The 25,280-nt window shown below is 40.9% G+C and overlaps 1 protein-coding gene across 5 annotated transcripts in view; it reads right to left on the bottom strand.

Annotated features, from left to right (window-relative positions):
• Window positions 1-1,361: 1,361 nt before the first annotated feature.
• Window positions 1,362-25,280, bottom strand: part of ARHGEF12 (Rho guanine nucleotide exchange factor 12) — an 80,799-nt gene continuing 56,880 nt past the window's right edge. For all 5 annotated transcript variants that reach the window (XM_074849026.1, XM_074849027.1, XM_074849028.1 and 2 more), the window contains 20 exons: window positions 24,907-25,119; window positions 24,352-24,481; window positions 24,009-24,044; window positions 23,217-23,371; window positions 22,408-22,554; window positions 21,527-21,612; window positions 19,924-20,049; window positions 19,000-19,114; window positions 16,363-16,463; window positions 16,032-16,109; window positions 14,433-14,508; window positions 13,855-14,022; window positions 13,257-13,344; window positions 12,231-12,320; window positions 12,003-12,079; window positions 11,390-11,617; window positions 9,084-9,569; window positions 7,130-7,443; window positions 6,319-6,391; window positions 1,362-5,720 (listed from right to left, as the gene is read on the bottom strand). In XM_074849026.1, coding sequence (XP_074705127.1) covers window positions 5,710-5,720; window positions 6,319-6,391; window positions 7,130-7,443; window positions 9,084-9,569; window positions 11,390-11,617; window positions 12,003-12,079; window positions 12,231-12,320; window positions 13,257-13,344; window positions 13,855-14,022; window positions 14,433-14,508; window positions 16,032-16,109; window positions 16,363-16,463; window positions 19,000-19,114; window positions 19,924-20,049; window positions 21,527-21,612; window positions 22,408-22,554; window positions 23,217-23,371; window positions 24,009-24,044; window positions 24,352-24,481; window positions 24,907-25,119 — 2,798 coding nt within the window. In that variant the 3' untranslated portion in view covers window positions 1,362-5,709. The remainder of the gene's footprint in view (window positions 5,721-6,318; window positions 6,392-7,129; window positions 7,444-9,083; window positions 9,570-11,389; window positions 11,618-12,002; window positions 12,080-12,230; window positions 12,321-13,256; window positions 13,345-13,854; window positions 14,023-14,432; window positions 14,509-16,031; window positions 16,110-16,362; window positions 16,464-18,999; window positions 19,115-19,923; window positions 20,050-21,526; window positions 21,613-22,407; window positions 22,555-23,216; window positions 23,372-24,008; window positions 24,045-24,351; window positions 24,482-24,906; window positions 25,120-25,280) is intronic.

Below are 25,280 nucleotides of genomic sequence, written 5' to 3'. Positions count from 1 at the left end.
CTGTACTATCATGTTGAAAGGCCACATACTGGCAGCTTCTAACCATCAAAACAGATTCCATTTTAACATTAAGCTTGTAAGTTAATAAAATCAACTTACTTCATTGGATAATGGTCCTGGAAACTCACTATAAAGGGCAAAATTCCACTTCCAAATCACACCTAGCAATTGCAGAAACAAACCAAATGGCCACAGGTGCACTACAAGCTGTGCAAAATACAACCAAGGCATCACTTACCGTGGGGAACATCCTGAAGTATCATTCGTAGCTTAGAGCAAGTGGCAGATTTGTTTGTTTTCTTGCAGGTGTTTTGTGCTCATTCTTCGTTACTGGTCAACACCGAAAGGAAGGCACGGGGATGTTCTTCCCCATGCAACAGAGACTGCATTTGGCAAGGAACCAAACACCACCGTCCTTTAAAAGGCAGGTCCCAAACAAGCACTCTTCTGCTGTTATTTTACTTCATGAGTTTCTTTTGCCCTGGTTTAACACGATACTCAGTATCGCCACACGCAGACCCCCGTTACGTTACAGCCTTCGTGTAAGACTGCCGTTGGCACCAACGCAGAGGAGCAAAGAAGTACAAATCCAGAATGTGCTGGGCGCAGAAGCATGGATTACTTACTGATCTGGAACTTCAGTGCTTTCAGAATAAGACAAAATATTCACTAACTCGCTCTGACCAGCAGAAATTTGGTCAAGGTGCTTAAGCATCTGTGAAAGTCTGAACCCGGTGCCTTCAGTGTCAGAATTTCTAAGACTTGATTAAAATCTCTTGAGATTCAGTACATTTTTTTTTTCCCCCCTGTGGTTGCTTTTCATTTTTAAAGGATCATCTTGGGCACTGAGCTTTGGAGAAGACACACAAAATGAGATACACTGCTAGAAAAAGCTCTTTTAAGCAGAGACTGCTGAGTTCAGAAACATCCGTTTCTTGCAGTGTTTACTCACAAGGTCAGGGATGAGATACGGATGGTTAGGGTGAACTCATCAACTAGAACCAAAGTTGGTCAAGTGGCCCAAACATTTCCTCTGAAACTGGTAGGAGAGGGCAGAGCAGGAGGGGAAACACTGGGCGCACGGAGCTACAGGACCCTTCTACCTCGACCAGGAGAGCTCGGCGCAGGAGGGCACCTCCACTGCCGCGGGCAGGAGGCTCCCGCTCTCTCCTCAAGGGAGAGCGACTGATCAATAAGAATTGTGGTAACTGGGAGAACTGGGGGTCCCACGTTTGCAACAGCAACAACTGAAAGGTCATTTGTAACAAATGAAAGCTTCCTTTGCTGATCTAGACAGTCTGTCCTGCCAAACGCTCCAGGCAAGTAAAGCAAAGCAACCCCCAAAAAATCCAGCAGACAAATTCCTTTAAGCTTATTTAATGATATTTGAAACGCTTAAATTTTCTATTTCCCAGATCCTGAAAACAGATTTTTTTTTTTAAGTGACCAATATTTAATTCCAGAAACATACAACCTTATCAGCTAAGTCATAAAAGAGCTATTTTACAAACATACATCTGGATAATTAGAACAATAAAGTCTTTTTAGACATTCAAACATGATCAGTAAAAATACAGGATTATTAATAAAGATTTTTGTGTATTTTTTTAAAGAATACTTCCAGATTTTTTTCTTCTCTTTAAAGTAAATCTCTGTTAAGAGTACATGATTGTATGTTGTACAAAGAAAATAAAAATATTCTAGTATGAAGAGAGCTCCACAAGACTTAATTCAAAATAAAACAGCAGTGTTTTGGCTGCAGTATCCCTTTTGCAGTACATCTGCTTGTCAGTTGGCACCTTTGGGGGAGAGGGGGGGAATTAAGGGATTTCTCTGGGGAACAGAGGGGAAAAAACAATACCAGATACCATCAAGCACTGAGATTATAATCAAGGGTCACCTGCTGAAGCATCAGACCCCCCTTCTAATAAGTTTTATCAAGACACTGGAAATAGGCATAGTGCTGTCTGAAAGCTGACCAAAACCATCTAGATTTCTTAGCTCTTGAGGTTTACATTCCTCATCCTTCCTTCTGATCTCACCTACAGGATGTTAAAGAAATCTCCTGTCCCTACAGACCAGGTATGTTCAAGAAACCAGAGGGATCAAATGCTGGCTTAGCATTTGCTCTTCTACCCCTCTACAGGAGAAGGAAATTCCCCTTTCCAGAAAGTCCCCATCTGACCTTGTTGCTTGTCCATGAACTATATCCTGTAATAGCAGTAGAGAAATCACTTCTCAGGAGGATATGAAAGAATGGTTGCCATACTACATCTTTGTTCCCAAGATAAGAAACCCTTGCTTATCTTGTATTTGGGGAAGAAAAAAAAGAACAAACAAAACAAAGCAACAAAACATTGGGGAGGAGGGGCTGGGGCAAACAAACCAGAGAACATTATCCTGCTCTGCTATCCAGTTTGAGTAAGGGAATGTACAATCAATCAATCACCAACCAGGGGCAAATTAAAATGCTTCCTTACACTGGAAACTGCAATTTTAAAAAAGGTAATCTTATGGCTTAAAGGGGAGGAAAAAAGTGAGAATCCTGAATAGTGCATTTGAGCTCCAGCTCCTTCCACACAGCGAGACATGGCCTGAGGTCTGCCGTACAGTAGATGTGCTAGAGAGGAAAAAGGATTCCCCTGTTACTTCAGGTTACAGCTCCCAGAAGATAATGGATCCCTGACCCCACCATCATTTTTCTAGAGGAGTAATGCCTCAGTTGTGAGGATGATCAATGTAGCATAAGGTCAGCTGAAACAAAAACCCAACAGGACAGAACACTGTGTGTCATTTATATTGCCCATAAAACTGGGTTCAAATGAGTTGATCTTCTCTAACATCCCTTAAAGCTCTCTGCAGTCTCCTGCTCTGGAGACTGCCCGTTTCCTCCAGCTTCTCTGCCACCATCGTTAGCCTGGCACAAAGTGGGGATGTTTCCCCTTACGCATCTTGAGAGGTGCCAGGGACAGAACCACACCTGACCTCCCAGTGGATTATGTCCAAGGTGGGGAAAATTCCACTCCAGCACCTCTGGAGGCAGAAACATAAGGATGACACGGCAACATAAATACTCTGCATTCCCAGCTTTTTCACTGCTGCTACATCTATTAAAGATGAAAAAACGTAGTGGTGAATGCTGCTACAAAATGCTTACACAAAGGTGAAGAAGTCAGAGGCAGCACGGGCAGGTTGCTCCCCCATGGCCCATCTGAACAGCTATATGCTTCTCGTGCAACATGTTGCTCACCATAAACCTTGAAATTCATGCAACTTGGAGAAAACCAGAGAACCAAGGATTTTTTTCTTCAGTCACAAAGAATGAGTATTAAGCAACCAGGCCTTCACAGGTCCTGTCTTTGCTGCTCTTCCAGCAACCTCTTGAAAAGCCAGACTAAGCTCTCTCTAATAGAGTTCAGTGGTAATTTTCAGTCAACCATGAAAGCCTGCTGGAAAGCTTTCAGACAGCTAAGGTCGTAATAACTGCTCCTGTTTCTCGAGTGTGTAGACCCAGGCAAGCATCATGCCAGCCGATGAAGGGGAGTTGAGGGTGAAAAAGGGCCTTAAACACCAAGCCCAGCTATAGCTCGGTTCTCTTTCTGGCAGGGTCAGGTAAAAGATGCCACATCAGCATGAGGCACCATTCTAGGTTGGGGGCTTATCAGAGGCAGTCTATGCCTATATGGCTGAAGGTGAGGAGGGGAGATCCCACCCACTAAGAACGGAAGTGCTCGGCTAATACTGACAGTATACTCATAGAGGTGCACCAGGACAGGCCTTGGTGGGTCCCAAGGAAGAGGAAGCTCCAGCCAGCCTGGAAGAGAACACTTTGGCTTGTGTTGGCAGTGTAATGCTCCGCTGGTGAAAAATGATACTTTGTGCAATTGGCTCTTAAAACAAGAGAAACTCCTCCCTACTCTGTAAGGGCTCATGGCTCCAACTTCCCTATCAGGCCCAAAATCATCTCTGATGTCAATCTTTACATGAACTTGTCCCTTGCATATGTCTAATGGGAAGAATAAGAACTGTTTTTTCCTATGTGAGGACACAAAGGACAGATCTGATTTCTTGCCAGTAGCTAAAGAGAAAGCTTTTGTTTTAAAGGAGCAGGGAGTATGATCTTTATGCTGACCAGAGTCTCTACACTTCATGATGCATGCAGTGATGCAAACAACACTACAGCAGTTCTGACATGCTAATGGGATTTACAGGTGTAGCATGCTGTTCAGTTTGGGTTTGTTAAATAGTTTAGAACTTGGGAAGAGGGTGCAAAGGAGACTGCCTTACACACTTTCCACTAGCAGTCCTATTGACGGTGTCTGCGATACCAGTGACAGCTTGAACCACCCTATGCTAAGCAGGAACTGCCTGCCCTAGGACCAGCTTCAGAGCAGAGGCACAGCCAGCTTAGGCTGTCCGGTGTTAGCTCTGCTGGTAGCCTGATATTTACCATCTTGTCCCCAGACTGGAAGGTATTCCAACAGCAAAACCCATTAGAACAGGCCTAAGGAAGTACCAGAGAGCTGTTTCAGCTTCCTTTGTTTTGCACATCTCTGTTTCAGTGAGAACACATTGGCACAAATGAGTTTAAAAAAAAAACAAAACAAAAAAAAAACAACTAAAAAAACCCAATCCAATCCAACCCCACCCCCCAGAAAAAACCCCAAACCCCACCCCAAGCCCTCAGCAAGACATACTTTCAGGTACTAAAACTTACTGGCCCTATAATCAGCAGTACCTGCGGCTAACTCAAATGGCAGCCCTTATTCATTCAGTAGTGAATCAGGGGCAGATCTGCCCCACATCTTTGAAACACTTCTGGGTTTGCATTTTTTCTTTTTGATCCAGAGAAGAGTTACAAAAGTGCTGCAGGTCCAAGTATTTTTATCACTTTACAAAGGAGACAATGATCAAAGCCAACAAAGTCAAGAAAAAAATTAAACCTATCTTTCTCCTCTCCCAGTCTAATCTTGCATGTCAACAAAAGAGACCCCTAATGGGAGAGGGGAAAAAGAAAAATTTGCCCATCTCAAGTGCCTGGCCATTTAGTGCATGGAAAATTCTCGTTACACGTGTGGTGACATGAACAGTTCCCATGCAATTGCTGAATACAGATAGTTCCAGCCACAAGTCATCCTAACACCTTCATAAGTAGCTCTTGGCGTGGCAGTTCGATTGCCAGCAGGGAGTGCAGAGTCCAGTCCAGCCAAGTAAAGATACACTTGCACATAGGCACACCCTCTCCCCTCAGACCTGACCTTTGGTTCAGGAGCAGTAGCAGGAAGGGTGTACTATATGCAGAGGGCTAGAACTGCCACTACCCAATTAAAATAGAACAAAAAAGGCAGATTAAAAAATTAAAATGTGCTTTTGATACACGGAATGAAGTCAAATAAATACATTGATTTTTTTTTTAAATGTCTAAATACATTTTTATATCCTACACCCAAAGCTCTGTACATTTGGTTTGGTTTTTCTGTTCTGAAAAATGAATTTCTGGTAGCAAGGAGAGGAGCAGAATAGCATAGACTCCCTCACTGACAAGATAGTGCAGATGCCCCACAGGAAAAGCACCCCATGCCCACTTTGCTAGAGTATGGTTCACGTTTGGATGGTCCAAACCCTCTTGTCTCAGAGTCCACAAGGAAGACAGCGGGTGCTGTGTCCTGATACTCTTCATCCAATCTTCAGCCACTCCTGAAAACATGACTAGCTTTTGTCTGAAGGAGGGGGAAAAAAAACAAGAAAATTTTTTTTAAAAGTGTGGTGAGAGAGGGGGTTGCAATGACAGATGAATGCCCAACATTTCTGAACACTAGTACTAGCAGAGAAAATGTGTTACATGAGAGACAGCACACTCATTTAACCTTTTGACCTTTGTTAGTGATTCCAGCAATTACATCTCCAGGATGCCTAAGGCCACTTAACACAGCATCAGAGATACCCCAGAGAAAGAAAAGACAGATTGTAATAATTTTACACATTCAAAAATCTTCCTTTGGGACTTTACATCAACCTAGCCTTCTTTGAAAGAGAAGTTGTAACATCCCGAGATGTAGGTCTTTGGCAGGTAGGGGAGAGGCAGCTTGCAAACAACCTTTTCAGAGGAAGGAACAAGCTCCTCTGCAAGTGTGAGTCTCAATGGAGTCAACTGACCTTTCCTGGAATCAGCATGGTCTCAGCCCTGAGAGAGCTGCTGATGTAGGTGAAACCTTTTGTGTGTGTGTGTGAGAAACATTAATAATTGCTTTTGTGCTCTTTGTTTAGTGTCTGAAGCTAACGTGGTACCTGCTACCAATTACAGACAGTCTGGCGTACCTGAGTGCTCTCCTGTGGAGGCTGATCCAGCCAGCCCTTGGCGTCGGAGAATGGTGTAGTCTTCCTCAACCTCCTAAAAAAATAAAAACAACCCCAAAACTCACGTGGCTCTTTCTCTATTTACCAAGTGAACAAAGAGGGCTTCAAATGGGAAAAGAGAGGATTCACAACAGGTGAGTGGGCTGGAATCACCCATGTTGCACAGTGACCCACAATGGATCTCAACTCCTTTATCAGGCCTTCCATTTGCATGCAGTATTCCACTTTCTTTTCAGATTTCAGTTACATTAAAGGCTGGCTACGGATTTAAGATGTTGGTATGTCTCACACACACAAGACATCACATACCAGAAATAATTTTGAAAAGAGTGAGGCTGAAAACCTTGTTATTGGTCTACTGCAACTTAGCACTTCACTTGACATTAGCAGCAGTATGCAACACATTTGATAAGTCTCTTTATGTCAGAAATTCATATTCCTTAGGCCAGTGGCCCCTTCAAAACTCCACTGTTGCAGACTTGCGTCAGTTTTGTCCCATCCACCACGAATCTCTCTAAATTCAAATCAAAGCAATATACATACCCGCTAGCTCTAGGGGAACTACTTGCCTCTTGTAACCCTCAACTTAATGCAAGCAAAACAGCACCAAGTTTCTGCTTCAAAAGCTTCCAGAGATAAGAGCCAAAGACAAAAAAAAAAAAAAAAAGCATGGCTGCCTTTCTTGCCGCTCAAAATTGTTTTCAAGCTCTTTTCTAAAACAAAACCTAAGGAATATGAAAACCCTGATACTGCAAATAGAGACATACTATACCTTTAACTTTTCAAGGTCATCCTCTATCTTCTGAATATACTGCATCATCTGCACACGTGACTCTATCGAGAAGTGAGGGCTTGCTACAAATGAGCAGGACTCTTCCACTCCCCCCCAGCGTGAGGCCATCATCTCCTCAGCAAACGGGGAGCTTCCTCCATCCGACTGGGTGTCCCGCGGGGAAAGTGGCTGCTGCGGGGCAGAGTCCAAAGAGGTGCGGCCACCTGCAGCGCACTGGAGAACCAGAGACGATACCTCCTCATCTGTGGAGCTCTCCTGCACTGTTCCGTATCCATCAAGGATCAAATAATTTCCTGTTAAGAGAACAGCTTTTTACTAACACCTCCAGCTCAATGATCACCAAGAACCACTGAACTGTAGACAGTTTAAGCAGACTTTAAGAAAGATAAGTGGTGAGAGGCCCATCCCCTGAGACATTTTAAAATGGATAAGAAAAAGCATTTGTGAACACTACACAGAATAGTGATTATATCAGCCCAGACTAGTTTGGTTCTGAATTGGGCTTCAGAGATCACGGGTGGGTTTTGGACTGCAGTTTGAGAATAACATGATTAGATGAGCTAATCGCCTACCTTCCTGTTTTTCCAAAACCTGTGTTTCTGTCATAATGCCTGAAAAACCTGCACTTATACTAATGGTACCCAACAAATCACACTGCTGCATTTCTAACCTCCACTGGCTAGCTACAGTACTGGGGATGCTTTTAGATGAGTTAGCTTTAAAATTTAGCTTGTGAAACTTAGCTTGATGATGATATGTTAAAGGATAAAGCAATTATAGACAGAAATGCTTTCACAACCTGCACCTAGCAATAGAATTATATTAAATAGTTTCTGTACAGTATTACAGCAAAGCTATCATGTGGAGCCAGAATTGACTAAAAACAGGTCAATCTAATTTTGATGTCCCTGCACAGTTAAAGTAAACAGCGTAAGAGGTGACAAATAAATTAGATGCTTCAAGTTGTTGGCTCAGTTTTAATAATTTAAAATGTCTCAGTAATTCAGGGAAAGAAAAATTATTTTCAATATGTAGTTGGAAGGCAGCATTCAGACAGTCACAAATTGGCTTATTCACATTGTTAGAATCCAATTATTAAATAAAAGCGTATTTATGGATAAGAGATTTCAAGACTAATAGTCATACAGAATCTATCTGCTAGTAGCTAGTTCTACAACAACACGTACATGAGATAAACCTCAATTTGTGTGTTAGTTTTCGTGCAGTGTCACCATGTCGGCTGATCAAAGTCACAGGACTTTCCAAACACAAAGTGCACAAAGTCCCATGAAAGTGCTCACAGCTGCTGTCTTAGAGCTAGTTTTCTGCCAAGTTAACAGCTCTACAGCCTTCTTGAAGACTAGAAGAGATATACTTCTTGAAGACTAGAAGAGATGCTGCTCAGGTAACTGACAAATATACCGTATGTAGTAATAATAATAGAAATAACAAAAATAATAAGCTTTTAAAAGCTTCAGGCTGGGGTAAGGTCCCAGGAGACAATTACAGTGTAAAGTTACAACCGTTTCTTTTCGGAAGCCAACACAGTATCTACAAAACAGCATGAGTCATGGGGGCTCTGTGCCTACAGGCTAAGGAAGTGCTTTGCCTTCAGGGAAAACGTTTTTCCTACAGGTCCCAACAGTCAGTTAGGAGATAAAGTGGTCCAGTGGCAACTGCAATCAAGAGCTTGCATTGTGCCTCCGTAATTACAGTCTGTCACAGTGTATTAGCCCCACAGTACTTCAGCTTCTCTATTCATAAAATAGCGAATTCTTTAAGCACATGTTTGCACGGCCCTCTTCAGGGCTAAAATGACTGTCAAAGTCTGAGAGTTAACTTTAAATGTCCTATACCATATAAGCAAGAGAGGAAGTCTCTAATACTGAACCTGGACAGACTATCATTCAACGAGTGAATGAAATACGCTCACCTGAGATCCGTATTTGCACATCCTCTTCCTCCTTCCTTTCCATTAGTTCACTTTCAGATGGGTTTTCATCACTGTGAACTTCTCGAGCATCAAAAAAATGCTCCCCGCTTTCATCAGCACCCACCCCTTCCAGCTCTGTGGTTGAGATCTCCAGATTCATACTCATGTGGTCTATTGCTAAGTTACTACTTGATCTGGGGTCTCTCGCTATCAGCTGCATGGCATCCCCTGAAGCTGGCGATCCAGCCGAAGTCCGGAGGCCATAACCAGCTGTGGACTCATTAGTTCCGGTTCTCAGAAGCGTTCTGTCTGTTCCAGGCTGGTGAAATTTGTTATTGTCAGAGTGCTGTAGTCCAGGCTCATTTCCACTCCCTGTTTGGGCTTCTTGAGAAACGGTCCTAAACCTGGGAAAGCGCTGCCGGTCTTCAAGGGTCCCCTTCTCAGAAAAGCCAAGTTGCTGTACCAACAATTGTTTCAGCAAGCCCACTGCAAGTAGAGATAACATTCACAAGGCTTCACAAACCATAACCTCCCTTTCAAAAAGGTCTATCTCGTAGCAGCCAGCCCTCTCATTGCTCTTGGTAGGAAAAACAGGGATAAAAATAAACATGTAAGGTCCAAAGCCTTACTCCACATTTTACATTACAAGCAAGAGCAAACATGTCAGTACAAGTTGGAACTTTCTTGCTTAAGAAAAACAAAGAAATCATCCACTGAAATTATCCAGCAAGTGAGCTGGAGTGCAGGCGAGTGCCCAGGTTATACCCATGCCCCCAAATGAACTAAAAACTATGGCTGTAATAGGGGATTCCCACCTGAGAAACAAGCATATTGAGAATATTCCACTCAACTTTGAAATGACAGATCAAAAAAACTGAAGGCACATTTTGTCTAAAATTTCATGCAAATTTATGCTTGTTTGAACTTCAACCCACATTCCTTTAGTTCTCAAATTATCCCAACCAAACACTTCATAATAAGGACACATTGTTCAAAACAAAAATATGATACTGTCAAGAGCATAAGAACACTGTTCACTCTCACCATGCAATGCTCATGTAACACCCAAGAAAAGCTATAATTTCATACAACAGAACAGTCACTCATCTAAGTGGAAGGCTCTTGTCAAAATGTGAGTGACCCACTGCTGCTGGTAGAGGGCTGCTCTTTTAATTCTGAACAGTCATGAGATGCCAGGTCACTAATACTGTCTTTACCCACCCCACACACTAAGATTATTTTATCCCTGGTCTCTGAAAACAAGTACCAGTACAGCATTCAGAATTAGAAAAGGACTTTGAATCCTATAAGAAGGAGAAGCATAAATGGATCAAAAGATCCAAGATAAACTACTAGATTGCAGAGAACTGTCATTACTTGAGACAGAAGAGGGAATTTGGGCCAAGGATATGAATGCTCTGCATTTTGGTAAAAGCAAATGACCCACAGAGAAGCAAATACAGACTATTCCCTCCAAGTACAATTAAGGGACTCCATGTCCCTTTCAGAGTTGCCAAGAAGAGATATATGGATTAATGAATTCATTCAAATTTTAGGAAGTTATATTTAGGAATTGCACTGCTAGATCTGATCAAGTAGGTTGCACAGCCCTGCATTTTTCCTCTGAAAGGAGGTATACTAGAGAACAGAGGAAGTGATTAAAAAATCTTCTGTAAACAATTTTACAGAATAATCTGTCCATCAGGAAAATTTCTTTTCAACGCGCACAAGTGTTGATCTAATTATATCCAACCACCTCCCAAGTCCTCAGAAAATCTAAACCTAGATTTTGTCAAGATCACATATATCCAATCTCGTTTGCAGGATTTTACAAAAAAAAAAAATATGCAAAATCATATTCTGCAACTCATGCAACCTCTCCTACTCCGCTTCAGTGCTTTCAAAATATGTCCCCAGGCTAACTGCATTGTCTTTTAAAAAACTGCTGACTAGCAATGGCACTGTACAGCACTGCACAAAGTTCTGCAATATAATTTTGTCATCAAAGCACTTCGTGGACAGTAAGTAACAACTCATTACCACCATCATTTCATACATGGGAAAACCACAGAAAAACAGTGAGACGCCTAAAGCCAAAGAAATGGCCAGTATATGAATTCAGAACTTAGAATTCCTTGTTGTCAGATCCGTTTTGTTTTGCTATGCTGTGATATACAGCACAGAGAGAATTGGTATTTAACAGAAATGGGCTTTAGATTTTATTTTAGCTCATTGATTTAGATGGTTGACCTAACAACTTTCATCTCCACATCACACCCCATCAGACACTGCCCACAGATACTTACAGTTCCTTAATGCATCCAGTGCCCACTGCCCTTCTGATACCGAAGGTAAACTGGTGGTTGTGTGCTCATAGCACGCAGGAGAATCTTTAAGTGTCAGGTCTGCCTGCTGCACTTTATCAAACTGTCTTTCTGACACAAGAAGACTTTCTACCTTGGACTTTCCAGACATGATGGGCGAAGATGACTGAGCATTCAGTATTAAGGGAGATTCAAGGCCCAAATCTTTATCTAGTAAACAAAAAACATACATTCAGGTTAAACAACTATGTCAAATATGACAATAAACTGCAGAAAATTCTGCTTCATGTAGAAATCTCTGAAAATACTAAAAAAAAAAAATACAGTTCTTGAGCGTGGGATTGGTAAAATGCCAATTCTTTCCATGGGAAAAAAGAACCTTTCCCAACAATTTATACAACAGACGGAAATAGTAAGAGGTACGTTTCCAAGAGGTTCAGTATCACTTCTCTATGTGCCTTGTAAAGAAATCATTCCTTTCCAGAGAAATGTCAAAGCTACCAAAAGATCCCCAAGCCACAAGGAATATGGCTCGGCACATCTGCACACCATGCAGCAAATCTACTGACACCATTTACCTGCACCAGTGTTTTACCTGGACTTTGTAGACTATTGGCAGGAATGTCATGCTGCTCTTTGAGCTTCTGCTGCTCCTCTTCTTCACGCTCTTCTCTGCAGGGGGGAAAGAATGAACACATCCTTTTAGTCACATACATCCGAATCGCTGGATGAGAATCCATGCTTTGGCTGGCAACCTTTGCGCAGAAGAAGGGGTACTAGAAAAAAAAAAACAGCCCTTCTTCCTCCAGCTACTTTTACTTACTCGCCAGGTCCTGACTGTGGTAATGGAATCACTCTTCTGGTACTCCCCATTTTTACAGTCCCTGCCATCTGAGCTATAAGGTCCTGCCATCTGCAGTAGAAACATCAAATAAAAACATGCAGGATATGAAGCATTACGAATACTTCTATATTTAACATCTCTTAAATTCAACCAATATTATCACTGCTTTTCTTATCAACAGAAATATCTTTTTTTTTTTAAATTCTGTTACATTCAATTCCTCAGTAATACCTTGCAGCCACAAGTGAAGCACCACAGCAAAATGCTCACTTCACCAGGATATTCTTCAGCAGAAGAAAATTAATGACAGCACCTTAACAGGAGTTGTCAGGTGAGGCAGTTATTTTATATATAAATATATACAAAAGCATTAAGTAACATTTCACTTATTACTGAAGAGTTTCATATGTGACACACTAGAACAGTTGCTATGTATCATACAAATAAGTCTATGCCCTGCTTACATCTTAGAAGAAAAGCATTTCTACCAAAGAGGAAAATAAAGCATTTTGCAAGGGAATCAAATTCCTGCACTGGGGCGTGTATGATGCTCATATCAAAGCCCATGAAGGTAACCAGCTCTGCACAAAGGTGCAGGATTATTACAGTTACTTATCTGGCAAGTTAGTCACATAAGACCAGAATCGCAAGGGTAAATAAAAGCATTTTTGAGGTCAGAAAAGGGACTGGAGTGAGCCAGATAGCAAGCAACAACAACAAAAGCATTGAGTGTACACATGGGGTGGTTTTTTAATATATATATATATATACACACACACACGCTCACTAACAGACATGTATACACCCTCCCCCTGCTTTTTATAAGCTGGGAGAGACTGCCCTTGAATACTTCCTATGTAGGCCAACATAGCAATGTTTTCAGCTAAGCTTAGAGAAGGAACTCAGGTAATTCATGGACACCTGCACAGTTACTACAGGCAAGCTGATCTAAAAGATCTCTTAAGTACAACTCAAGCAGCAGATGGAGCTGAGCCAATTACTTACACATTCTTTTCCGAAACAGTCTGTGCCACCAGTTCATAAATATGAGCGCCGTTTTCTGACATGGAGATGACGAAGAAAGCTTTGTTATCTGAAGCGACACAGGGAGGAAAGAATTTAACTAGATGCCTCATCTGACACAGCTTTCTGAAAATTCCTAAAACTGGGCATAACCCCAACCAGAAGCAATGAAAGAGTTCATGAGATAACCCTCCAATACTGTAATATACAAACATTGATCCTTCCCTATCAAGGAAATTTGTCTATTAGTCCTGAAAGAAAAGAGCCATTACTGCCCAAACAATTTTGAAACAGATTTATTTCTCCTCTTCTCCCTTTTTTAATTTCTAGAGTACCTTTCATGTAATACAATCAGAGTACTTTAATTTAGAAGTCTATTTAAAACTCAAGCCATGCCTATTACTGATGCAAAGAAGTTAAACAGCTCATACATACAAAGCAAGATGTTGGACAACCAAGAATTAAGCCTACGCAGTTTTCCATGTTCTACTCTGGAACTCTAGACAAAAACATCTATCCTCAACTGATCTAATCTTCATTTTTGGCTTCCTCTTTTGCTTTCTCAATCGGTTACACTGACCTGTTGCCACCTGACGAACCAGAACGGTGTTCAATTTGATGATAGGACTGAAGGTGTGTTTACTGTCAGCTGTCGATGCCAAGATTTTACTGTGACACTTCAGTACCAGTTTATCATCTTGTTTCTGCAACAGCACCAGAATGTCCTCCAGAAGCAGAGTGTAGAGATCTGCACAAAGTGCAAAAGAACCCAGAATGAGTTAAAGATTCATAGTTTTGTATCACACCCATGCAGAAAGAAAAAGGCTGCATTTTTGATTACTCATGCAGAGGCAGTAATCAGTGCTATGCCATTCTAGGCAAAGCTTGCAAATCTTCCTCATCAAAACTACAGCAGAAAGCTACAGATGGAACTGGATCTTCTCATGACTGACTGCTGTGTCCCTGCATGGCCTTAATGATACTCCAGCACATTTCAGAATTGACAAGAATAATTTAATCAGCTCTGAGAAACACACAGGCATTATTATAGGTGGCAGTAAGAATCATAATTGGAAACTGCAGAAATGCTCTCTCTTTCTCTCCTTCTCAGCAAACACACACAAACCCAACTAAGTCAGTTGATGGAACAGGACTCACCGATAGTTTTGTCACGGTTAACCTTCCAAGTTAGGGGTCCTTCATGAAGCATTTTTCTCTTCGTTAGATCCAAGTTCTGTCACCAGGGGAAAGAAAAAAAAAGTAGCACTATGAAATTTTTGTGGAAGCAAGTAATGGTAAAGCATAGGAATGTCAGAGAGAAAGCTGGGATAGGCACTCCATTTTGGAGATGAGCAGCTAAACCCTGTCTGGAAAAAACATGGAGCGGGACTAAGGTATGCTTCTAAACCAAAATCTTGTGAGGGGTGTTTGTTATTGCTCTTCCACTGCTCTTCTACAGATGCCAGAGGTCACAGGGTGGAGAATTTTCCTACTAAGTCAAGCTACTAAGGCATTAGGATGTCATCTGATTTCTAGGAGGAGTTTTAACAATATCCCACATAAAGTTCTAGTATTACAAGTGGTTAATGCTTCAGCACTTGATTTGCAAGTCAAGTGTGCCTACAAATGATATACAAATCATTCCAGTGATCTGATGGACTTCATAATGTCAATGGATTCTTCAGTCATTTCAGTGACTGTGACATTTAGATCTGCAGGCAAGTAGAAGTGACAATTTTCACAAGTCATTCCTTCCAAGTCTCAGAGTCTACAATCAATGACAGCAAGATTTCATAACTGCCAGTAAGTTCTTCATTTCCCAACTAAATGCTTGCAAGTTTATTTGTGGAAGGATACATGACACAGTTTTATAGAAAAGTCTTCATATAAAAATTTTTTGGATACACACTGACTTTGGGGAAGATAGGGGAGTGCTAAATAAACAACAGAGAATCTATACGAGACACAGGCACAGACAGTGGTAAAAATTAAGAACTGGGGATAAAGTACCAATTCATGAGGAAAAGATGCAGGAGCAAAGGGGGATGAGTCCTTGTGCGGAAGGTACCTATTTGGAATATGTGAGAAAGAAAAAATTTGTTTCAAGTTGCAAGTGCCTATTGGTGTGTATCATTCACTTGAAACACGAAAATTTCCTAAAGTTAGTCCTGCTCCAAGGATGCAGTGTTGTCCATTCCATTTAACAGCAAGTAACCAGCTTCACTAATGTAACCACAAGAATTTACAGGGGCCATGAAACACAGACCTGGACTTAAGACTTTGTTTGGCTATACCTGTGGATCTCCTACACAAATCAGCCTGTGTACAAGCTCTTCTTTTAAAGCCAACTTCATTGCTACATCTCATCACTGTCTGAGACCTCCCCAGTTCCAACAGCACAACTAAGACATGAGATCATGTGAGATATATTTCCATAATAAGACTTCTCATCCATCAGATATCTCATATGTGATCCAGTGCATTAGCTTGCAGCCCATTAAGATTTGTTTCACAGAGCTCACAAGCTTCATCAACGCTACTATGTGCAGAACCAAGTTGTTACATCCACAGAGATCTTCAGGAAGGTAGCAAACCTCAAATTTCTGAGACTAATTGTTTTAATTTTTGTGCAGAAATATTTATCTCCAAAGACCATTTGGGTTGTACATGAGAAGACTGCAGCAGAAAGAGCCGCAACCTGAACAACAGGGTTGCAATCATGATTTACACAGAGCTTGCTTTCATGCTGTCACTCACCCTGAACTCATCCATCATGGGATCCTCAGACTGCTTCAAGTAGGACAGGTCGAGACGACGCTGATAATCTTCCAAATGCTACAGAAAATGCAATTAAGGTGGTCAATTTGATTACCAAACTCACTAATGTCATGAGTGCAGGCAGTCATGAATATTTCCACACATTCCCAAATGCCCGGGATTCCTCCTCTCACAGGAATACTTGTGCCACAAAACATCTTTCAGCACAATACAAAGTCACTAGTACAGAGACTCTAGGTGTTTTAAATAGCTTGTTGCACTTCAACTCTCTTCTCCCCAACCCTTGACGCTCACTCCATTCGCCTCCTACCTGCTTGTTCTCAGACTCTTTGACAGCCTGGTTCACGTGGTTAAGGATCTGACGACAATGATCTGCTGCTTTCTTCACTTTCTCCTTCTCTTCAGGCAGTTCTGCAAGAGAAAAAGGAAATGGAATCGTCCTTTCCAATAAAGGCTGAAAAAGTCAGAAATCTGGTGCAGTTTGCTGACTTCAAATTTGAGAAAGAGAACTTAAAACTCACAGAATAGCCTAGCAACAAAAGCACTGCATTTCAAAGGTGAAATAGCAAAAATAGATCTGTGACAGGAGATACTTCATTCTGCCCTGCAAAAGACACTGGTCTCTGATGATCACCGTATACAGGATGGCACTTGCTACGCTCCCTTTTTCGAGGGGCTCGTGACAACTATTCACTCCACAAACATATATCCGAGAAGTATTCTGAGAAATCTAAAAAGTTTACTAAGACTCCACCATGGTACAAAGAGAGTCTTGGGGTAGATATTTAAAATCACACAGAGCCAGTTACGCAAAGTCCCAGGATTTGGCAACTGACTACTGGCTTCTGCATTTCTCCCAATCCTTTTTATTTATTTTTTGGAAGAGAGAGAAACAGAGAAAGAAACATAACACAAAATATCAAAAAAACTGTTACATAATAACTTTTTCCATCCAGATAGCCTGTATTTATTTTAACAGCTTAGGAAAAAAGCATCTCTGGCTACATTCATGCAGCATGATTATAAAAACAGTCTTCCCTTACAGCAAGAGCAAACAAGAGTTATCCTTCCAGCCAATGTCACTTACCATACAGACACAGGTGAACCCCATCAATTCTCACTACCAGAAGCTCCATTAAGAACTTAGTTAACAGGCAAACAAACAAGTACATCAAGGATAATGGAGTATCGCATGCTTTCCTAATGATGATTAGAGTGAACTTGTAAAGGCAGTATATTTTCTATGAGTACTGAAATTACACTGCAGCAGGTATCCGCTAGTAAACCTGAAGTCATTCTGTGGTATTATTAATCATATTTTTGCCTGTTATGCTGGAAATATCTTTCAGTGTAACACATCCTAGCTAAACTCCACCCTCTGCAAGAACATGAAAACCTTCTGCAGTGCTTTAGAGATTCAACAGATGAGGATGGAAGGCTACATTAAGATTCTATTGGTGTCTATCGTGTGGGAAAGTATTTCTTCCCAAGTTCAGCCTGCTTCAAATTCTTAGTTGACATTACATTGATAACATCCAAGACTTTTATATGAAGCTTGTTTTATACAAGACTTTAGGGGTGTAGGTCAGACTGCACTCTGAGTGCACATTTTCCCCAGATATTGGGAATTTTGAAAAATAGTGCCGAGAATTGATTAAAAAAGACAACCCCCAAAACCCCACAAAACCAAAACACAAATACTCTTGGTCAGTAACAAGAAAACCTTGACCTTAAAAAAAATCAATTTGTTCTGTATTATCTGCTTTTTGTTCTCTTCTTAAAGAAACACGTTGATTTGCCATAGGCCTTAACACTACATGATTTTTGCTTAGATTCTATAATACTTTCCTTTTTTTCCTTCCTTGCTCTGAAGGATGCCCCGTGGCTATCCAAGCTTGTTTAAGCAATGGAATAACTTGATAGGTTTTATTAGGTTCTTCATTTTTCACACTTTTATGTTAGTAGTGGATGATTAAGGATTTCTTTTATTGAAGATCTTACTCTTTTTCTCTCTAAAACGCATCTACACAGAAATTGGAATTCATTTAAAAGTGTCTTCTCTTAGTAGCTTGATTTAGCTATCTTAATGTTCTGAGTTCGAGAAAAAAGTATGTTTATCAGAGCATATTTATTATTGAAAACCAATTTAATGAAACAAATAGAGTATCATCTTTAGCGATTGAATTATTTCTAGTTATTTCCTTCTTTAAGATTGTAGAAATGAGTTAAATATATCTAGAAAATTACAGAAAGAACAGGCACGCTAATGACTATTCAAAACAATAGCAGAAATGCAACTTGGCTCTCAGTAAGTTCCTAAAGACTTGGTTGCTAAGAGCATGTAATAAGGAAGAGTAACAAAATACCTGCTTTTTCCTCTGTTTCTTTTTCTTCTGAATCTAATTCCAGCTATTGACATTATCACATACTCTTATACCATCAGAAACGTAAGGGTGCAGAGAAAATATTTTCTTCACTTCCATTTGGTTGTTATAATCATTAAAAAGCATTTACAACAGCTCATAGTCAGTGCAAAATTAAGAAACAGGCTAGGAACTGGAGGGTGGAGAGGAGACAGCCAGGAATATCTGGTTTCCTTCTTCAAAAACAAATAGCAAATCTAGTTGTTTTGCCAGTAACTTTCATAAGCAGAGTGGTTTGGTTTATCTTCAAAACTTTAGCATTCCCCTCCACCAACTGTTTAAAACTACATTTAGATGATTATATTGCACTCTACATACACTACAAGCCAACGCAGTCTGTCATTCACTTATTTCACATTGAATTTCCTTTTAACTGCCCTCCTGTGCAGAAGGCAGCAGCAAGGTCACAATGAAAACAGACAGAACAGTTCGATTTTATGGGTCACTTCGACATACACTCTGAAATCACATTTGCCTAGAAAACCTGCTGAGATGCACGCACAAACCCTAGTGTAAAGGCTTACCTGTGTACTTAGCAATGTTATCCAGCAGAAGGGGGTACTTAGTCAACCTCTGCATCTCTGTGGGAATGATATCCTTCAGCTGCAACCGGCGACACAGCGGATTACTCTCAGCATCCTAAATTTAAACAGCACAATAACTACATTTGTCATTTTTATTAAGACTATAATTACCTGAACATGTAACATCTATTCATCACATAAACGCCTATTACTTCACTTTCCGCTAATTAAATACAAGACAAGAAATGCCAAGATCTATCATTCAGACAACACATTCCCTCTCCATTTGCAATTACATATAGGAAAGGCTCATCACAAAAGCAGCGGCTTCCTTCCCTCATTACTTCACAGAGGTCTGGTCCCATCTCCAATCCATCTCAGTCACCGCCATACAGGGAAGACATCAGTTCAGGCTTTCACACGACAGCAAAACTACAGTACATTTTTCAATATAACCTCAACCCTTGTATTACCAGAGTTCTTCCCAGCCTGTGGTAATGAAGATAATGTTCTCTCCTCCAAATGCCACATGTACTCAAGCCCCTTTCCTGGCAGGCAGAATAGGTGTATATCATCTGTCTTCTGCTCGTGGCATGCATCAAAATTGGACTACTATATGCAGTTTTCCCCACAGAAATACTCACCCTTGGGAAAAAGCCACCTCAAGTGAGATGCCATGTCCTGCCTGGGACAGCATGTGCTGTCCTGCATTGTATCAGGACATTCTGTGTTCCCCAGAATTAAAGACTCCTCCCTCCAGAAACAATTAGCAGAGCTAAATACAGTATTGGAAATGATCCCAATCTGAAGATAATGTTAGACATGATGTCATTAATTATAATAACTTTATCTACAACCATTCATTATGCCATGCTGGCCACCAGCCACATCCTCAGGCAACTCAAACCCTTGCATAAAATTCACCTGCACAAAAGTCTGGAAGCGAGAGTCCTTCTTCTGGCGTGACTTGATGACCTCTAGAGCAAAGGGCTGGTTACTGCAGAAGGTGGCAGTTGCATGTTTCAGCTTCTCCTCTGCTGGTCCACTAAACTGTGCCAGAAAGCCAAGAAAGTCAAATTTAGACAGACTCAAGTTCAGCACGTGCCACTTTCAACACACAGATAGACACGGAGCAGAACTGGTCTTGCCAGGGAAGAAAGGAATTACTGGCAAAATACGAGAAGTCATTTCCATCCTGTTTTTAAGGCCCTGTCTTCCCAGTCTACTGAGGAACCCCTTTACATCTCAAACTCTACAGATCTGTCTCCAGCCCTAGCACATCCATTCCTTTCCATAAATGCACTGCTGATTCAGAGGGAGAATACAGTGCCATGTCTCCACTGTCAAGCCATAAGGAGAGCAGAAAAAACTGCACTCAGATGAATGACAAGGGATTATTCACCAGACTGTAGGTCAGCAAAGCCAAGACCAAAGATCACCTCGTTTCTCAGGGACACTCATGCTTAAACACCAGAATATAACATAACATCTTATTTCCTAAACAAAAGTATTACAAAAACATGGCTGGGGAAATGATAGGCATGAGCAGGGCTGAGAAATGTGCTGCAGATGACAGATGGTTAATCTGTTACTGCAACTGCAACGCATCCCATTCCTGCTACCCAGTCTGTGATGCAGCGTAGTAACTCCTGAAAATACTCACTCTGGAGAATGAGATCCTGTGGTTTTTTTGGTTTAGCCACTTAGCCAGAACACTACGCAAGGGCATATAACTATTAGTTTAAGGTCTAGCTTGCTCTAGCAGGTATTTTCTTGCTTTTTCATAATACACACGAGAACTGAAAGGGTTGGAGGTGTTTCTTTACCAGCCACATCTGATTTTAATTTTCTTCCTTTTTTTCCTGGAATACTAGACAAACAGTGGGATAGTAAAAAAAAAACCCCACAAGAGACTTCTGCATGAAGAGCTGAAAAGAATAAGCAGATCAATCCTCAATCCTAAATTAAGTAGGCTTGAAAACAAGCAACAAGCTGGGAGATTCCCAAGAGAGAATTTTTCTTTTTTTTTTTTTTTGAAGAACCTACATCACTCCTGCTCTTGTCATTTGGATCTCAGAAAGGAAGCCTGCAACAGTGCTATAAATCTGAAAAGGCTCAGCTATGTAAACTAGGATTGGAAACCAGTATTTTTAACTATCTTTTAACTGCACCACAGGCAACACAGGACTTGTACTTCAGCGTTACTGAAATAAATTGTGCTATTACATTTTTCAAAATCCTACTCTCACCTTTGTGTCTCCAAAACTACCTTTCTACTCTACCCACACATCATAAGGAAATTATTTTTTCTTTTTTAAATTACTCTTATCTCTAGCCAAATGAAAATCCTATGAGTTCTCACCTTCCTTCAACCCTCATTCTCTCACTCTGTGTTGGCTCCATAGAAATGACAACTGTAAGACCTTCAGTTCCTATTAGCTGGCAATTATCTTCACTAACCTCTGGCTCTGTTTGTCATTCTATGAAATGTTATTTTCAAGTACAAGAAAGTAAAAGAGGATTTTACCCAGGAAAGCAAATCTTCCCCAATTTGGCCAATGACAGAAGTCTCGTTCCTTTTTCGCACCGCTTTCATCTGATCGTTCAATGCAACTTAAAAAAAATAAAAGTAAATTTTATTAATACTGCTCAAATTGTTTGCGCTTAATTTTCAGCATTTTAAAATAAAAGCTATTCTAGCAGAAGACTAGATTTGCGATAATTTCAATTAAATTGAAAAGTGTCCTGCAACATAATAAATTTAGCAGAATGCCTAAGAAAATGTTATGTAACTCCTTTGCACTTCTGTCTCACCTGCCTTCAAATGAGTCCTAAGAACCTTTCGAGTCTTATCTTTTCTGAGACTCAATATCATTGCCCTTTTAAAAACATAGGAATAATGTAGAATACAATTCAAGCCAGCTGCATAAAATTATACAAGCGATTATTCAGTGGCAGAGCTGAAATTCTTATTCTGAACAGCCCTTTCTCTAAACGATTAGGAAGGGCTGCCCTTCAAAACCACCTGCAAGCCGTCAATCTTTTCAGATTTGTTTTCATCTTCTCTTCAACAACAGCAGTTGTAACGTATTGAATGTTGACCTATAAAGACTACTCATCAAAGCACTGCTCCTTTTATCAAAGCATGAATCAGGAGAAGAGAGTCTGTGCACACAGATAAGAAAAAGCAAGTATCTGAAACACTGCATTCTTTATCAAAACATCTTCACAAACCAGAAATGGAAGAACTGGGTGCAAAAGGAAGAACTGCTGTAGCACTCTTTTTCGTCTGAAGTGTTGTAGGAGGTTGCTTCTTGTTTCAGGGTCACTTGCCTAAATTTTTCAGATATTTGTACCCAGAATTCCAGCTGAGACTACAGAGTTGAAAGGCACCTAAACTGCTCTCACCATGAAGCCCAAGGATATCCTCCAGATTTGAAAAGATTTTCCGTTTGTCACTGGAGTTCAGGATCCCTTCCCGGGTGACGCGCTGGTAGAAGACATTATGCAGAACCTTCAGCGTGCGGACATGAGCTCTCTCGGTGTAAAACAATTCTGGAGAGAGGAGAAAGCAGGATTGTAACTACCTACTTAAAGAGGCATGGCAATGTGATTCCAAATGTGAAGCAAACAGAAGTCAGAAGCATGAACTTACAAAAGCCTCCCTCACCAACACTTCCCTTGCTGGCCCATGTTCCAGCTTGCTCCAGAACGGAGCCATGCTCTGCTACATTTCCATGTTTAAAAGAACAAAGAAGCCAACTGATTCGTGACTCATAATTTACCCCAAACAAACAGTGAGCTCTTAGCAGTTCATATAGCCACACAGAGTGTTCTGCGGGACTGCAGACCTGAAATTGAGATGAGGGTTTGAAGATGAAGTTTGGTAGTAGCTTTCCATTTGCATCATGTGCTTTCTGGCAGTCTAGAAAGTGCCTCTTGCTTTCTTTTATAGAACATGATATCACAAACTGGCCTTTCAAACCACTTAAATATTGCTTATTTCTTTCTCTAAGGACTGGATCAGTCTCGTCTCAGGATACTTTTCAGTAACAAGTTTCACACACACGAACTCTGCAAACCAGAAGTAACAGATGGCCACTACTCTGAGAGGATCAGTGAAGAAAGACCTAGTTTTAAATTTTAAGAACTTCAGAGCTCCAGAGGACACATTTCAACTTTGTGCTTGGTGAGCTAGGAAAAAATATCCATCTCACCATTAATCACTTCTTGGCGCTTGATTTCATAGGGTTTCAGCCCCATCAACACTTCTCGGCTCACAAGCTGCTGCCAGTTGGGAGGGTCCATGTCCATGTCAAAATCATACAGCTCATCTTCACTTTGTACATCTGCGAAACCAACGCTGTCGATCCTAACATGAAAAAATATGTCAGATATTTCCCCCATTGTAGGCATGGATGTAAGGAAAAAAGAAGAGAAACTCTAAGTATATATATATAATCTCAGGTGTAAAGCATTATGAATATGCTCTCCATAACAGTTGGAAGCTCTTAAGGTATCTGAACCTATAGGCACATTTTCTAATTTTGCCCCTTACAAAATGACTAAGAGTGAACATCTGTTCTTACAGGATTTCCATAACCCTCCTTTTAATGATACAGATAAAATAATTTGCTTGAAGTCAGATATCAGGTTGGTGGAAGGGCAGGTTACAATCTCTTTCCTCCACCTACCTGCAAGTAGGGAGCTAATAGCAATACACAGATTTAAAAAAAAAAAGTGGAAATTTCAACTCCCTAACCCATCAATTCAAATCAGTAGATACAACAATCACTCATAGATCAAAGGGCTTATCTGCATATGATTCATTCCACCTGTCCTATATACGGATGCCAGAGTTTCATTCATATATGCGTTATTTAAGAAAAGAAAAGATCATGCAGACAACTGTACTGGCTCAGAACAACGAACACTACTGCATTCTACTTCATAACCTATTAAAATCCAAACAAATTCAGTGAAGTTCAAACATTTATAAGCATACTCACTTGCGAAAAGCCTTTGGTGTTCCCATGTCAACCATTCTGCAAAGAACAAAAGAAATTATTAGGGAAGCTTATGCAAGAATTTCACCCCATCAGACATTCAGCATAACTTCAGAGTAAAGGCCTAACCTCCTAACCAGAAGAACATTTTGCCTGCCAGCCTCACCCTCCTGATACACAGTTTTCTAATACTACCACAGCAGCAGACACAGACCAGCATTTCCTAGTTCTACCAATAATGTTTAATACAAATGATGTCACTAACAGTTTTATGGGCTTAAGCTTCAACAGCCATTGTCACATCGACTCTCTTCCACAGCTCGAGCAACCAGGGCACCACAGTTACCTCTCTGATTCTCCCTCCTCCTCCTGCAAGTTTTCCAAGGGAGATGGGAATTCAAAGGTATTATTAGGTGTGCGGGGTGTGCCATCCATACAGTCATTAGCAGGTGGAGCTTCTCCGGTCTGCTTCAAACCTAAACAGAGAATAAGTATGAAACGTCAAGAACCATGCCAAATTAGCCTCTTGATTCACAGCCTCATTTCAGCTTAGAGCTGGAGGAACTGATTTCCTAGGTTGGCAAGAAAAATCTCAGTGACAAATGTTTCCAGACGACACTGACTTGTGCTTACAAAAGCAGGCACCCGAGACTGGTTGTTTTTCCTGTTAGATTATCCAATGCCACAGCGATAGAACCCATCTAACAACAATTTCTGGCCATAAGATTTCCTAATTTGAACCAGAGACCAAGTCAGAAAAGATGACTAAGGCAAGGAAGATCACATCTAATGACATAAAAACATTTCCTAACTTGTCAAACTTGTTGCATCAGAACCGTGCTTTGCGTAGGCCATTCACAACATGATCTTTACTCATTCTGCTTTGCTAGTATCATCCTACCTGTTTCGCTGTCCTTGCTTCCCTCTGGAGAGGAAAAGGGACCCATTGCCAAAGGGGACATTGGGTTGGCAGGTGGGTATGGCGCATCCGCTCCATCGCTGGAGGACCCGCTCTGACGCATCTTGCTAGCATCTGGTGGCTCTGGGCTAACAGAGGACGCTGTAGGTAAGTGCTTTGGATGGCGGGGCTTCTGCATTTCCATGGCTCTGCCAACTAAACAAGCACAGAGCCATTATTATTGCTGAAAGAGCTTTTGCTGTTTTCAGAGGTAGAGAGGGGAAGCATTTCAGGACAAAATTAGGTTTGTGTTGTCTTCAAAAACATGTTTTAAGAACAAAAGGTTTGCTGAGTCCCCTTAGCATGGATTTTTAAAA

This window comes from Strix aluco, chromosome 23, assembly GCF_031877795.1.
Source record: "Strix aluco isolate bStrAlu1 chromosome 23, bStrAlu1.hap1, whole genome shotgun sequence".
Classification (NCBI taxonomy): Eukaryota; Metazoa; Chordata; class Aves; order Strigiformes; family Strigidae; genus Strix; species Strix aluco.
The sequence above is the reverse complement of the archived record's forward strand: the minus strand, read 5'-3'. Positions and strand labels throughout refer to the sequence as shown.